This window comes from Equus caballus, chromosome 13, assembly GCF_041296265.1.
Source record: "Equus caballus isolate H_3958 breed thoroughbred chromosome 13, TB-T2T, whole genome shotgun sequence".
Lineage (NCBI taxonomy): Eukaryota > Metazoa > Chordata > Mammalia > Perissodactyla > Equidae > Equus > Equus caballus.
In genome coordinates, this window is record NC_091696.1 from 50,697,818 (window position 1) to 50,714,258 (window position 16,441).

The window sequence follows — 16,441 nt, forward strand, 5'->3', positions numbered from 1 at the left end:
AAAGGTCATTCTCAATGCAATGGCCTTGTACATTAATTTCTTAAATACTCTTTTGGAGTCTTATGCAGGTTGAACATTTCCCAATGGAAACCTACAGAAGGAGAATTTCCACAGTGGGGAGAAAAAGCTTTCACCACCTAGCCCTGATTTCTCCTCGCCCAGGAAGCAACACAGGATTTGGAAGGATGGAATTAGAGGAGCTTGCAGATGCTGTTCTGACCACTGACTCATGAGTCAGTTTGGAAGTAGAGTAATTGTTCATCTACAAAAGGCTTTGCTTAGCCCCTGCTATCAGAGGGTAATGAAATGGCAGCTGCATCTGGCTGGGCACTGAGGGAAAGTGTTCTGCTTTCTTCAGCCATGGAGAGAACAGCTGTGCTCTACAGCATGGAGGGGCAAACCCGGGAGCTGAGGAAAGTGTCAGTATTAGCATCCTGCAAGGACTTCAACACAATCAATCTGAAACCTATCACCTTGCAAAAGCATTTACAGAGAATATGATTAAATATGAATACAAATTATGACTATGAAGTGAAATCATTATTCAGCTTGGTTCACTCCTTACTTCATCCAGGGAATCATGACATTAAATCCTTATCTCATGCAATATAAATGAAATGATATCATGAATTTTAAAACAACATCAATACAGGTACCTCAGGCTCAACACAAGTTCTTCTGATAACTCAAAGCAATAGGCTGAGGACTGATCAGGTAAACCCGAGTCGACACATGCTGACACTGGAATCACCGAGTTGTCAGTGACATGTTAAAATTAAACAGAGTAACAAGGGTGCCAGGAAGGATTCTGCAAGGAAAGAATAGTCCTTCCAACAAATGGTGCCGGGACAACTGGATAGCCACATGCAAAAGAATGAGGCTGGACCCGCTACCTCATACCTCGACAGAAATTAACTAAAAATGGATCAGAGACCTAAATGTAAGAGTTAAAATTATAAAACTCCTAGAAAAAAAAATCAGGATAAATCTTGGTGACCCTGAATTAGACAGTGGTTTCTTAGATATGACACTAAAAGCATAACCAATAACAGGAAAAAATTGATAAATTAGACTTCATTAAAACTTTGTACAGCAAAGGATATCATCAAGAAAGTGAAAAGACAGCTTAGAGAATGAGAGAAAATAATTGCAAATCACAAATCACATAAGGGTCTAGTATCCAGAATATATAAAGAACTCTGACAACTCAATATGAAAAGATAAATAACCCAATTTAAAAATGTGCAAAGGACTTGAATAGACATCTCTCCAAAGAAGAAATATAAACAGCCAATAAGCACATGAGAAGATGCTCCACTTCATTAGCTGTCAGAGGAATTCAAATCAAAACCACACTGAGATACCACTTCATACCCACTTAGACTACACGCAGTTTCTTTGTAAGTTTCCCCTTTTAGATCAGTGCTGTCCAACAGAAATATAACGCCAGCCACAGATGTAATTTTAAATTTTCCAGTAACTACATTAAAGTAAAAAGAAACAGATGAATTAATTTTAATGGTGTTTTATTTAACCCCATATATCTAAAATATCATTTCAATAAGTAACCAATGTACTAAATTATTAGGGTATTTTTACTTTTCTTTCATACTAAGTCTTCAAAATCTGGTGTATATTCTCTACAAACAGCACATCTCAATTTGGACTAGCCGCATTTCAAGCATTCAAGAGCCACATGTGGCTCATGGCTAGGCACTGGATGGCACAGTTCTAGACTCCCTGTGGAGCTTCCTGTGTGCTCATCCATCACTGTGCACTGCGTGTCATGCAGTAAATACATGTTGAATGCATGAACATCTGCTCTCCAATACACCATAAAAATGGAATCATAGCAAGGTTACTCAAGTGCTTCCTAGAAATTGCTGGGTCATTTTATAAACTTAGAGGACTCTTTAAGTTCCTAATGCTATAGTGCTCAATCCTACAGATGATACGGTCATAAATTTACCACCAGCAATGAGATTTAAAAGGATGGTGGGAAGCTGAAGAGCAGCCCTTGACTTTTATCACAGGATATCTGAACAAAGTACTTTGCCTTTTTAATCTCTGGGGCCCCTATGGCATTCTCCCATTTCTAATCACTCAAACTTCCTCTTCCCCAAGTCCCATACTCCAAACCTCCAAAACCAAATTCAAGATGATTTCACCTCCTGCTTAACAGAGAAGATAGTATCCATCAGATGTGAACTCTTCAAGCATGTGACCCATCTTCCAGCTTATCTAACGTGCCTGAATTCGAGTCCTGTTGTGTTCATACATTTCCTCACTCATTGAAACTCATCCCCTTACCTGGGCTCTGGCTCCCGGCCTTTCTGGGACTTTCCTCATCCAGTATCTCCTTTCTCCCCAGCTCTATAATTTAGTCTGTTTAAATAGCGTCTCCTCAACGAGGTCTGTCCTGACCCCTATTTAAAACCGCAATTCTGTCACACCCTCTCCCTACCCCCTCTGTTTTCCTCGATGGCACTTTCACCTTCCACAAATAGCTTGCTTACTGTTTGTTTCCTAGCATGCTAGCACGTCACTAGCATCTAAGATCAGTTAAGGAAAAGATCCCCGTCTTTTGTCCACTGATGTATCCTTAGAACCCAGAACAGATACTCAGTAATGATTTGCTGGGTTGAATCAACTGCCTGCAGAAGGGCCTGAATCCCTTCCTGCTCTTGGATTTTGCTAATTCTTGCCCCCGATTCATGTCTGTATACTATTAAACTGTTCTGTTCGGAGGAGTCTTTCATAGATGGAAAAAAACTCAGAAAGTCTTCCTTTATACATGTCCTTCCTGATCCCAATACTCTGGGCGATATTCCCACATATGCAGAAAAGCAAAGAAAGAGAGGGCATCTCAAGAATCTTAGGATGAATAGAACTGAGAATGGTCCTTCATAAATATTTTCCTAAATTCTTTGCCCACCCCAAGCTAATTAAGTGTTATCCTTCATTAAGTTGTTTTAAATTGCAAATTATTTTTCCAAAAAAACTAAATCATATATGCTCATAAGACTCCTGTCCTTCAAGAGATCCCAAACCTACAGATCACAAAATTAAAGTCTGAGTTCAAAAGAATAAAGCAGGATCAGTGAGAAAGGTCTTAATGTGCTGGCCTGGGAGCAGAGTGGGATGCAGCCAACCAACCAGGGCTCTTACCTGTGCCAGGCTGCTCGGGAAGGGATAAACTCCATGCAGGCTTATCACTTAGGTCTGCTTCGGGCGCTCCTGGCTGACCTGGAACCATAAAGGTGAGGGGCTGCTTTGGCTAGAGAGGTTCTTGGAATTCCCTAAACTTGCCCCTAAAGGATTTTCCAGCAGTCCCTATTCTCCTTCCAGAATGTCCTGAGATTCAGGAGAGAGAGGCAGAGAAGAAGTACAAAAGGAAAGAGATATGAAGAGAAAAGACAGAGAGAGCTCATGCCTGATGTCCCAGGTATACCACCCTCAAGCATGAGAGAATGAAATACATCATCACGAAAGAAGAGAGCAATAAGCAAGAAGAGAAGTAACTCTGTGAGACAAAGCCATCAATTCCGCATGGAGATCATGTGCTGCTACTGCTCCCGAGGCTGACTCGACACCGTGCTGAAGCTCCAAGCTCCTGAACTCCAAGCTCTTTCCATTGCCCTCAAAACATGCCTGTCCTGTACCCTATTCCTCCATGGCCTGCATCTGCCATCTAGCAATGGTGGCAACAGGTTCCTCATCAAGACAAATGTGCCCATACGAATGCGTTAGTTACTCGTAGCCAGCCCTCCTGGACAAGAGAATAGCTTCACCTAATTCAAAAGTGTGTGAAGTGTGCTAACCAGTCATGGTCTTAAACCCTCGTTTCTCTACAGGTGATAGCCTTGCTGAACAGAGACATATGATGGGTGTTGCTGGGAAACATATGAAGGGCGTGTGTGGCGGGGAGACTATCTTTAAGCAAGTGACCCATTCACTTGCACTGCATTACAGTACTTGCTTTCTATCAGTCTGTCCTAAGTAAGGAACTTGACAGACCTCCAAGACTGAACTTTCTTCTATAATATTATATATTATACATAGTTCAAACCATCATTTAAACAAAGGAAAACACTACTTTATTTGGCATAAAAACCAAATGTGTTTTAAATGCTATATAATTTAAACCAGTCTCTCAAGTTCTAAAGTGAATTAAAATGGTACCTGATAAGAAAGTTGTGAGAAAATTGCCTTTTGAAAATAAATGAAACATATATATAAATTTTTCAAGGCTAAAAATTCTAGTCCAGAATAAAGACATGTATTTAAAAAGTGAAGACTTACTTCCACTCTTGAGCAGTCGCTTTTCTTCTTCCTTTAGCTTGTTCTGCATCAGACGGAGAGTATTTTCAGCTTCCTATGGAGCAGGAAAAACAAGATTCAGAAGAGATGATCCTTTTGGGGACTGTTTTATTATTCTTTACCTATTTGAGTAAGTACTGCTAAGTCTGTGATACAGAACCAGAAAAGATCTAAACCAAAGGAAGGGGAAGAGAACCAACACTGCCAGAGCAACTGTTACGGTGGGGAAACCTGACACCCTTTCTCTCTGTAATCACCCCAGCAGCCCTAGGAAAGGAGGCTCCCAGAAGTGACACAACTGGCTGAAAATAGGCCTGACTGGCCCCCCAAACTCATGCTCCTCGCACTGCCCCTCACTGCCTCTGAAGAAAACTGAATGACACAACGAAACGCCCATCAAGTGTGCCTACATGGGATGTTGACACAGGAACAGAGGCATCAACTATGGGACAGTATAGGCCTCTTGCTCTTCAAAGAATAAAGCATGAATTTTATCATTTTTCTGCCCTGCACAATTCCAGCCCTGAAAGATGTTAAACGGTGGGACTGATTAGGGTGGGAAAAGAAAGAAGGAAATACTAGTCAATTCCTAGACGACAAAAAAAACACTAATACTTCAGTTAGGTTGCAAAATGTGGCCCTGATTATTGTCAAATGAGAGAATGGGAGAGGAAATTGGTTTTTAAAATTTTGCTGTTGTTCTAAACATTAAAAAGAAAGCACTGCATTTCATGTATGAGATATTTTGAGGGAGCAGGTATCAGAAGCACAGAGAGTAAGTATGAGTGTAGGAGAAAAAGAGGGTAAGTACTTCTTGAAGGAAGGAACAACATGCATCCCAAGGCATGTTCTTTGGTACTTTCTCTGAACCCAGTAGTGGCCCAAGATGACAGTACAAAATGGTAAGTTTATTTTCACTGGCTCTTTACTGTTCTTCCCAGGAACGCAATGTTTAAAACGTCCTGAACTCCAAGCTCTTTTCATTGCCCTCAAAACATGCCTGTCCTGTACCCTATTCCTCCACGGCCTGCATCTGCCATCTAGCAATGGTGGCAACAGGTTCCTCATCAAGACAAATGTGCCCATACGAATGCATTAGTTACTCGTAGCCAGCCCTCCTGGACAAGAGAATAGCTTCACCTAATTCAAACGACCAGGTTTGTAAGAAGACTAGCGTAACCTTTATACCAAAAGCTGTCAAGGACAGTGTGAGAAAGGGAGATTGTAGACCAATTTCACCATGAACACAGATTGCAAATGACTAGTCTTGGTTTAAGTAGAAATATCCCTAGGGGACAAGGGCAATTCAAAAGTGCTAACAACTTAGTCCAACTTCCTTTGCTCTGAATTCCATATTTATCAACTCACGCTAGGATCTGAAATACTCTTTCCTAAATGGCCTTAAACATTGGGATGAGAGGAACTTGTAAAATAGCTAGTCAGGTTCTGGATCATATATATGTCCCACAATAATTAATTAACTGCAATTTCTCTTTATAAATCAGTCTCCAATAAGCTACTTTGGGTGATTCCATTTACCAGGGCTTGAAATCTTTAAGTGAACTGACCAAGTAAATTTTTAGATTGGTACTCAAGACGAGTTACATAATTTGTGGGACCCAGCACAAAATAAAATGCACTTAAAATCTATTAAGAATTTCAAGATGATGACAGCAGAGCATTAAAGCAAGCACAGGCTTTTCTAAGTTTGGAGTCTTACGCAACCATACAGGTCACGGGTCAGCCCTGTCTGTGTCCTAATTCACCAAACCCTGATGATAACCTAACATCAAAGATTTGACAATCCTGGAGTCCAGGCTACATGACCAGCAAAACAAAAGAATTACATAAGTAATCCTCAGACTGATCGGGGGGAAAAATATTCACTGATTTTTTTTTTTCACAATGATGTTTACAAACTGGGATGTCAGCAAGCACAAAATGACACACCAGAAGGGATGGTGTGTACAGAACGGACTAAGACTTACTTCAAACCTCTCTTGCTCCATCCTATGATGGTCTTCAAGTTGTTGTTCCAGATAAGCCAGATTTCGGAACTTCTCTAGATAAGCGTCATACTGCTTTTGCAGTTCTTCCTCAGTCTTCTCGTATTCATCCATAAAGGCTGGCCTAGAAGAACCAAATGAAATCAAAAGTGAAAGATTAATCAATATACAGTAGTTTGAAACTGGTATTCAGACTTCCAGATTCCATCATTGTTTTCTTTGGAAAGCCTTTTTTTTTTTTTTTAACGATTTTATTTTTTTCCTTTTTCTCCCCAAAGCCCTCTGGTACATAGTTGTATATTCTTCGTTGTGGGTCCTTCTAGTTGTGGCATGTGGGACGCTGCCTCAGCGTGGTTTGATGAGCAGTGCCATGTCCATGCCCAGGATTCGAACCAACAAAACACCGGGCAGCCTGCTGCGGAGCGTGCGAACTTAACCACTCGGCCACGGGGCCAGCCCCATGGAAAGCCTTTAATTGGAAAAAGTTCTCCATTCTCGTAAATGCTTAAAGCTAATTTCCCACTTTCTCTTCCCTACCACCAAAATAAACATACTTTTTTTTTCTGCTGAGGAAGAGTCACCCCGAGCTAACATCTGTTGCCAATCTTCCTCTTTGTGCCTGACAAAGATTTGCCCCTGAGCTAACACCTGTGCCAATCTTCCTCTATTTTGTATGTGGGTTGCTGCCACAGCATGGCCATTACCGAGTGTGTAGGTCCGTGCCTGGGAACCAAACCTGGGCTGCTGAAGTAGAGTACGCTAAACTTAACCACTAGGCCATGGGGCTGGCCCCAATACTTTTTTTTTTTTTTAATCAAAAAGTAAGATGTGGGGGCCGGCCCCATGGCCGAGTGGTTAGGTTTGCGCACTCCACAGCAGGCGACCCAGTGTTTCGTCAGTTCGAATCCTGGGCTCGGACATGGCACTGCTTATCCAGCCATGCTGAGGCAGTATCCCACATGCCACAATTAGAAGGACCCACAACTAAGAATATACAACTATGTACTGGGGGGCTTTGGGGAGAAAAAGGAAAAAATAAAATCTTAAAAAAAAAAAAAAAAGTAAGATGTGCTCTTTGTAAAAAACTTGAAATAATCCTGAAATTATGAAGAATAAAGTAAAAAGTACTCAGGATGACATCACCAGGTATAAGCACTTAATATTTGACATACATCCTTCCAGACTTTTCTATGCATAGATCCATATAAGAATGCATTTTTTAACACACATTAAGTATATTACCTTAAATGAAGCTCTGTAGTCTTTTTTTCTCACTCAATATGCCATAGATTTCAATAAAGAGTTAAAAAATAATCATAAACCATAGATGTTTCTCAAAATCACTAAGCTAAGTATAGGCATTATCTTAGTTGGGTTTAATAGCCTACTCTCTGGATGTACCAAATTTAATCAGTCCCCTAAAAAGGGAAACATAAGCTGCTACAAATTAAAGCTAAGTTTTTAAACGATATAAAATTTAAAAACAAAACCATAACCATAAAAATCTGTTTCAACTGGTTTGCTGAATTTATTTTTCTCTTATTATTGTCTTAAAGGGAAAATTCTGCTCTTTTAAAAATATAAACAGATACACTAAAAAATAATTTATAATGTTTTGGACTAGAACAAAGTGCAGAAATATTTCTATTAAAAGAATATGAGGCTTAACAAAAATGAATTTGTGCTTGAAAGGCAGAATTTTGTAATGAGACATCTATCTGGGGGCCTTGATTCCAGAGGTGGAAGAGATGTGGTCTTGCCCTTGGCTGGGAGGGAAGCCTTTGATGTTCCCTGGGTTACTGTCTGCTGTCCCCAGGTGCTGCCTTCCCCCAGACCAGGACAGTAGGTAGAGTGTGGGCCAGGCACCAGTATCTCAAAAGAACAAGACACGTTCAGAGCAGGCGCAGCAGCTGGACAGAGGAAGGAGTAAAGAGAGAAAAATAAAGAGAGAATGAAAACAGGCACAGAGTAGTGGCAAGGGAGAAAGAACAACAAAGAAACAGAGCAAGGGCAGGAGGGTACAGAGAGAGAGAGCAAGAGCAAAGAGAGAGCAAGCAAGCTCCAAGAAAACATGAGGCACACACTTGAAAGGCTCTAATGAAGTAGAAGGCATTCTGCGCCACTATTATCCATCCACGTTCCCTGGAAAAGGTATTTCACTGAGGAAAAGTGAGAAGAAAGATGACTTACTGGTGTGGAATTATAAAAGTCTAAAATCTACTCCAATCAAGAAATGGGAGTATGTTTCTGCTTCCACCTAATTTATGGCAAGGCACAGCTCTTAGGAGACCAAGCCTTGTGGAAGTTTCACCATCTGGATTTACTTACTTTGCCTTGCGTTCCAAGAAGCTATAAAAGCTTGAAGGAAGGTTCAAGAATTAAGCAGTTTTTCCAGACATAGTGAAAGCAGTAAAGAAAATGAGTTTAGCAGTGTGCTTGTTAGAACAAGCAAGACACGTACATTCTGAGGTAGAGATATCCTTATGCAAGGCTTTTTCCATGGCTTGAAGGGTTAGTATCACTGACAATATATTCTCTCAGTCTATTTTAACTTTCAAAGACAGCTTTCTACTCATTCTTCAGGTGTTCATATCTACCTGACACTCTGCAGTGTCTGGAGTCGCTTCCGATTTCTTTCCAGTTCTAATTTCCTCTTTTCAATTTTAGCTTCTAAATTAGCTTCGTCAGAGGCCACATTATTGAGCAGGTCTTTAGTCTTCTGAACCTGTGCCTACATGTAACAGGAAATGAAATGAATGAGACAAGGTGCCACTAAGGACCTCCAACCCAACTCTTGGAAGAAAAGAATTTCTCAACCCTTCAGGCACAGCAAATTCACGCTAAACAGAAACAAAAATAAGCAAACAGACCAGAGCCATCACTCATTTAATCAACTATTTCCAGGGGTACCGTCACAAAGGCTCAGAAAAAGTTATTACCCTTCTCTTGTTTTTCATGAGAAGAGGGCGTTTCTGCCCAGGAAAGCAAATGAAGATGGAAAGAACAATGTCCAGAGCAGAGGGGAGAGATGCCCAAGACCTCTTGTCCAGCTTGCTTGTTTAGACTGGTCACATGTCACTCTGAATTGTTAGCCTGCCTTTATTTACATCATTTAGGATACTTCCCTTGTTACAAATATCTGACTTATAGAACATATGCATACACAAGTATGGCTTTATTTAGTAGAGGACAAAAAGAAACATTAGCAGGTCCCAGCCCTAAGCCACTCCCCGCTGGGATTGAGACAGAAGGTTCCTCTCTTCCCTCTCCCTGGCAACTGAACCTCAACTACAGACTAAAATTAACAGAGAAACCACTCTATTTGTGAAGTCAGCAAGAAAGCGGCTCCCTCAGTGGCTCCAGGCGTGAACCAGACTTTGGGAGGGGGTTCCGGCAGCAGTGAGACAGAGGCCCTTGGGCAAGAGGGGGCTGAGTAAGAAAGTGAAGGAGGCGAGAAATCACTGACAAAACCGCAGGCCTCCCTATCCTTTTGTAAGAGCAGGTTCGTTTGAAGTAGGAGTAGTCAGACACTGTGTCTTCACACTCATGTTGTCTGGGAAGCTGGCCAGGTCAGGGCCTGTGGCTCAGAGCTGCAATCTGCCACATGAGGAATAACATCTAGAATGCAACCGAGTGTGGAACTGTCCCCCATCCCCCCAGCCAAGTTTGGACTCTCCAACTCTGCTTTAAGCTCCTGATGCCAAGATGGGGTTCTCCCCTCCAGTACTCTGCACATGTGTAGCACCCCACAAAGGTTTACTGACTGTTTACCAGGTCTCTGAAACACTATGGGGTCCACAAAGAAATCACTGAAGGAGCCCAGACACTCCCCATGACTCTCAGAGACAGCGTGTATTTGGAAGCAACTACTTTCATTGACAATGAATTTACGGTTTAATTTTTTCTGTCTAAGTACACTAACCATTTCCAAGATGCTTTCATGAAGTTAATCATATCACTAACCACCCATTTGCTGCAAGTGCTTTAAAAACCCCAGCAGAGGTGTGAGCTCACTCTAACAGGAAGAAAAGGTAGGTCTCCTTTCTGAACAAACAGCCCAAGTTGATGACAACTATTTCTCTGAATCAAAGCCAGATTGAAACCTAGTGAATTTATCTGACCACAAAAATAAAAACAATTTTTTAAAAAGTATCTGTTCCTCAAATAAAAAGGATCAATGTGATAAACACAAACAATCTTCCCTAGCTTTCTAAAATAAATGGCCTATATTTCATAATCCCTTTTAAGTATCCATGTTGTTTTTAGAATTATCAAATATCAGGCATATTTTCCAACAATGAAAAGATATCTTAAAAGATATTCACCAAAAAACAAACTGGGTCCTCATTTGGCTGTTCTTTTGTTTTTTTTTTTTTAAAGATTGGCACCTGGGCTAACAACTGTTGCCAATCTTTTTTTTTTTTTTTCCTGCTTTATCTCCCCAAACTCCCCCCCGCCCCCCGTACACAGTTGTATATCTTAGTTGCAGGTCCTTCTAGTTGTGGGATGTGGGATGCCACCTCAACATAGCCTGACGAGCGGTGCCATGTCGGCGCCCAGGATCTGAACCCTGGGCCACCGCAGCAGAGCACGTGAACTTAACCACTCGGCCACGGAGCCGGCCCCTCTTTTTTTAATATATACAGAGTGCTAAAGGCATATTCATACCATGTTAACTTGATTCAGCCAGAATATTGACAAGTACAATCATTCAAAAACTTTTTTTAATTTAGAAACAATCACAAACTCACAAACAGCAGAAGTATATACAAAGCAGTTTTTCTGGACCTCGATGAGAGTGAGTTGCTAACCTGATGTCCCGTCACCTCTAAGTACTTTGGTGTGTATTTCCTACGAATAAGGACTTTCTCCTACACAACCACAACACAATCATCACAGCAGGAAGGGACACTGATGCACTAGCACCATCTAATCCTCACACTCATTCAGGTTTCCCCACTTGTCCCTGGGAAGTCCTTCACAGCAGACAGGAGTCACCCTGGTGTTCAAGTGTCATAGCTCCTCAGCCTTTCCTGGACTTGCATGACCTTTTCACTGTTGAAGAGTACAGGCCATGGGACCAGCCCAGTGGTGCAGCAGTTAAGTTCGCACGTTCTGCTTCTCAGCAGCCCGGGGTTTGCCGGTTCGGATGCCGGGTGCGGGGAGGGCACCGCTTGGCACCCATGCTGTGGTAGGCATCCCACATATAAAGTAGAGGAAGATGGACATGGATGTTAGCTCAGGGCCAGTCTTCCTCAGCAAAAAGAGAGGAGGATTGGCAGCAGATGTTAGCTCAGGGCTAATCTTCCTCAAAAAAAAAAGAGTACAGGCCAGGTCATTTATAGAATGCCCCTCAATTTGCCTTTAGCTCATTAGCTGTAGGTTATGCACCTTAGCAGCAACAGCACAGACATGACTGCATCCCATCAGGTGTGCATGATTTTGATTTATTCCATTACTGATGATGTTCACTTTGATCACCTGATTAAGGGGGTGTCTGCCAGGCTTCTCATGTTAAGTTATTCTTTTCTTATTTGTAATGAATAAGCATCCTGTGCAAGAGCTACTTGGAAAATAAATATTCTGTGGGGGAGCTAGAGCCTGTGAAAAATCTGTTGTTCATCAGCTTTCAATATTATCATTTGTTTTTTATATCAGTGATAACTCATGGTCTCCCATTTCATTCAAGGGTCTATAATCCATTGCCATAATTTATTTATTTTGATGCTTAAACTGTCCCTGGTTTGGCCAGGGGAAGCCCACTCAAGTTGGCTTCTGTGCCCTTTGACAGATCCCTTTCATTCTTTGAGTACTGCCTTGCTTTCTGGCACAAGAAGATCTTGTACTTTCCTGTGCCAGCTCTGGAATCAGCCATTTCTCCACAAGAACCGAGGATCATTTTAGTGGAGAATGACATTTAGAAGCCAAGATCTGGGTGCTAGGTGTGCTCAGAGCTAAGAAATGTATGGATGTGTATGTGGGTGTGCATGTGTGGGTGCCTGTGCATAAATATGACATATTTATGTACACAGACATACATACACTACATGTACATAAACACATATCATAATTCATTCCTCATCCATCTGTCTATCTATCTGTCTATCTAGAAAACCATGCATTTAACCAACACTTCCAAATTCAGGGTTCATTCTGATTTTCTCCCTTTATATATTTGTACCTCCCTTCTCCAACAGTGAGAAACTTGGCTTCCGTTATTTTTAATATATCTACGTATTTAATCAATCTGCCTGTATGTAACTAATCTCCCACCTCGGCTGCCTTGCCCTTCTCACTGGGTGAGGCTCTGGCTCCCTGTGCTCAGTTGCCCAGAGAGTATTACCATTTTATGACAAGGGTATTATAAAAACCTATCAATCTTAGAATTTTAAAGATTTTATTTTTTCTTCTTCTCCCCAAAGCCCCCTGGTACATAGTTGTATATATTTTTAGTTGTGGGTCCTTCTAGTTGTGGCCTGTGGAATGCCACCTCAGCATGGCTTGATGAGCGGTGCTAGGTCTGTGCCCAGGATCTGAACCAGAGAAATCCTGGGCTGCTGGAGCAGGGTGCACGAACTTAACCACTCGGCCACGGGGCTGGCCCTCAATCTTAGAATTTTACATAACTCTCAGCAAATTCTTGTTTTATGCCTATTCCTAATTTACACAAGGCATCCCTGCCTGTGTTTACTGAACAAAATGAATCACTAATAATAAATGAATACCTGTTATGTGCCAGAGACTATGTATGACATGTACGGTCATAGTGAATGCTCATAAGGAGCCTATGAGGTGGGCATGCCATTCTCTCCATTTTACAGATGAGGAAAGTGAAGAACAGAGAGGTTAAGTAATTTGCCTAAGATCACACAGTGGGATTCAAACCCAAGCAGTCTAAGTCTAGAGTCCCCCTCACTATCTGCCTTCTAAACGAATGCTTTAGATGAGATGAGCAAATAACTGGTCGTGGGTGAGTAGTAAAGGACGATGATCATGCTATTTATATAGCGCTGTTTAAAATTAAGAAAACCTGAAAATCACTTAAATGCCCAGCAGTGAGGAATTGGTTAAATAGTGTGAAGAGTTCATAAAACAGAGCATTATTTACCAAAATTTTTGAAAAATTTAAGAGAATTATTAAAATTGATAAATTTTTAATAATATGAGAAATTGTTCTTATTTATAACAAAGAGAAAAACAATAGTAGTGAGTAACCTAGGTATTCTAGAATGTCCCCTCAATTTTTCATTTCCCCACTTACATATGCCTTCTCTGTTACTAGGCTTAGCTTGCTCTGTCCTATGGAGGCATGAAATCAATAGTTCTGAGTCCCAGGCACAAAAATATTAAATGAAAGCAAAGTAACCTTACCAAAATATCTTTTATTGCAATTCTCATCACTTTTTCAGTCTCATTTATTTCCAGAGGTCTGGCAATTGCTTCTGTTCTCAGTTCCTATAAGAGACAATGAAACAAAATTACAAATGTTTTCAAAAGTGGAATTCTCAGAACCAATACTCAGATCTAAATATGGCTTATGGATTGGTTCTCAAAAGTTTCATTACAACGTGGATCTCTGATGCAAAATACTTCTGCCATCACCTCCTCCAAATGTCCTCCGTAATCTCACTGCCAACCTGGCCTCTCTCCAGTGAAAAACAGTGCCCTGTTTTTCAGCTACAGGCCCCATGTCCCCCTAATGCTACTGAATTGAATTTGCCATCTATCAAAATTGAATTTACCATCTATCATCTTTTCTCCCAAATTTGCTTCTTTAAATGCATTCTGTTCATGTGACCCCCAAACCAAGTGCAGCTCAACATGCTGTCTGAAGCCCCCTGCCAGCCTCTCCAATCTTTCTTGTGACTAAGTCTAAGCTGCCCATCATTGACAGCTGCAACCTATGAGAAGTCACCTTGGCCCTGCCCCTAGCATTAACCATCAACCAATCAAGGAGGCATGTGTGCCTATCATATCAATAGTGGAAACATCTGAGACATGGGATTTTAACGTGGATGCAGTTATGAGGTTCCTGGAGCACTTTAGCAAACTCTGCCTTGTGCTTCCTTTATTCCATGGTACACCTTATCTCCCCCACTGGTGGAAAACTATCGAGGGCAGGGACTATGACTTACTCAAGGACACAGAGCACAGTGCCTTCCCTGTGATTGGTGTTGGTCCTTAATGAATGTTTGTTAAGTGTATGAAAAAAAAATACTGGATAGGGGCTCTTCCTCAGATAAAGACTGTACACAGAATTTGAGTACTATATTCATGGTCTCATGGCTTCCATGGCAACAGTTCAGCCATTAACTGTTTCATCAAGTCATTACAGGACAGTGCTAAGAAAGGCCCCAGTGGAATCCTGGTGAAGTCTCACAATGAAGCCACAGCTCCACCAGCAGTAGCAAGTGACTAGCTCTTGTCTCTGGGTCTGTTAGGAACATGTGTAAACATGTGCACTACTGCAGTATAAACGGAAAACATGGAAAGCCTGGAGCTACCTGCTTATTTATCTAAATTAGCTATTAGACATTACTGGCAGTTTTGTTCTGCCAACTACCAGGTGGCAACCAGCAGTTCAGTATAGCAAGAGCAGAGATAATGACCTGGCACCCAAGTCCCCCACTTCCAGTTTACTCGTAAGGCAGAAATGAAAAGTGAGAGGAAAAAAACCATGACACTAGCAGCAATGCCAGAACATGGGCAAGGCAGTAACAGAGTGGTTATGGCTGACATACTTGATGGGAATGCAATGAATTAGATGCATTTAATCTAAAAACATTAGATGTGAGCATGTATGCTTCAAATGCCATAAATCCTTACAGGTAAGAATTAAACAATACTCCGTTTCTTCTTCTTTTTTTTAAAGATTGGCACCTCAGCTAACAACTGTTGACAATCTTCTTTTTTTTTCCCTTCTTCTCCCCAAAACTCCCCAGTACATAGTTATATATTCTAGTTGCAGGCCCTTCTGGTTGTGCTATGTGGGATGCCACCTCAGCATGGCTTGACGAGCAGTGCCATGTCTGCGCCTGGCATCCGAACCGGCGAAACCCTGGGCTGCGGAAGCAGAGCGCACAAACTCAACCACTCGGCCATGGCGCCAGCCCCCCATTTCTTCTTAAACCAGTGGGTCCCAAGCTCTGCTGCACATTGGAATCACCTGGAGATCTTTAAAAACCAGGTGGCTGGCTCTCACCCCCAGACATTCTGATTCACTGGAACTGGGGACAGCCTAGACATCAGGTGAGACTTAAAAGCTCTACAGAAGTTCTCTGGCAGTTTGAGGAACCACACTCTTCAACAGCTCCTGGAACACAGCGGATGGAGTGAGCTCCTTGACTGGTACTGGCCAGCAGAAGGACTGCAAATAAATTTCAAATGTAACATCAACTTCAACTGATTGTGACTGCCTAGATTATTGGTTCCCAAACTCCACTATATGTTAGACTCACCTGGGAGACTTTTAAAACTCAGAATGCCCAGGTCACATTCCATACCAATGACATCAGAATGGAAACCAGGCATCAGCAGTTTTTAAAGATCCCAAGTGATTTCACTGGGCAGCTGAGGCCAAATTCACTGGGAAAAAGCATCATGATCAACAAAGTCTCCCTAAGGCACAAGTTGGAAAGTTTCAGCAACATGCCACATATTTGCCATTCCTGAACTAGAAGCCAAAGTATTAAAAACAGACCAGTGCCCACCAAAAGCAGGAACAGCAGCTGACACTGTGGATGATTTTCCCACATGTTATTTCTTTAATCAGGTGCAGTTTAATAAAATCAGAACAAGGAAAAAACAGAATTAGAAAAGAAAACCTTGAAAATCTGCTTAGCTGAGTAAGTAATTAAGTTATCTGAACACTGCTTACCCTCAACTCTACCTCCTTGCCCAGCAAATCATACAGAGATGCTCCTTTAGAGGTGATTTCAGAAGCAAGCTGCCTAGCTGCTTTCAAATCTGCAATCTGGAAGGAAAATATCAAAAACAGAAAGCTCAGTGAACAGTTTTTAATCGGCATTCAGAAACAACCAGTCTGTTAACATCAATTCCCACCTCTGGTTGGGATGCCTGACTACAGAACACATTTTCCTGAAGACACATATTGA

General features: G+C 41.6%; 1 protein-coding gene across 13 annotated transcripts in view; it reads right to left on the reverse strand.

The window, feature by feature from the left end:
• The window catches only part of CLUAP1 (clusterin associated protein 1), a 33,510-nt gene that overhangs the window by 8,251 nt on the left and 8,818 nt on the right, over positions 1-16,441 (reverse strand). For 7 of the 13 annotated variants that reach the window (XM_001502142.5, XM_014730198.3, XM_070232337.1 and 4 more), the window contains 5 exons: positions 16,204-16,299; positions 13,698-13,781; positions 8,924-9,057; positions 6,309-6,450; positions 4,303-4,375 (listed from right to left, as the gene is read on the reverse strand). In XM_001502142.5, the coding sequence (XP_001502192.1) occupies positions 4,303-4,375; positions 6,309-6,450; positions 8,924-9,057; positions 13,698-13,781; positions 16,204-16,299 (529 nt within the window). Of the gene's footprint in view, positions 1-3,168; positions 3,247-4,302; positions 4,376-6,308; positions 6,451-8,923; positions 9,058-13,697; positions 13,782-16,203; positions 16,300-16,441 lie in introns of all 13 variants that reach the window. The other 6 variants (XM_005599015.4, XM_014730196.3, XM_070232336.1 and 3 more) reach the window with 1 other exon arrangement.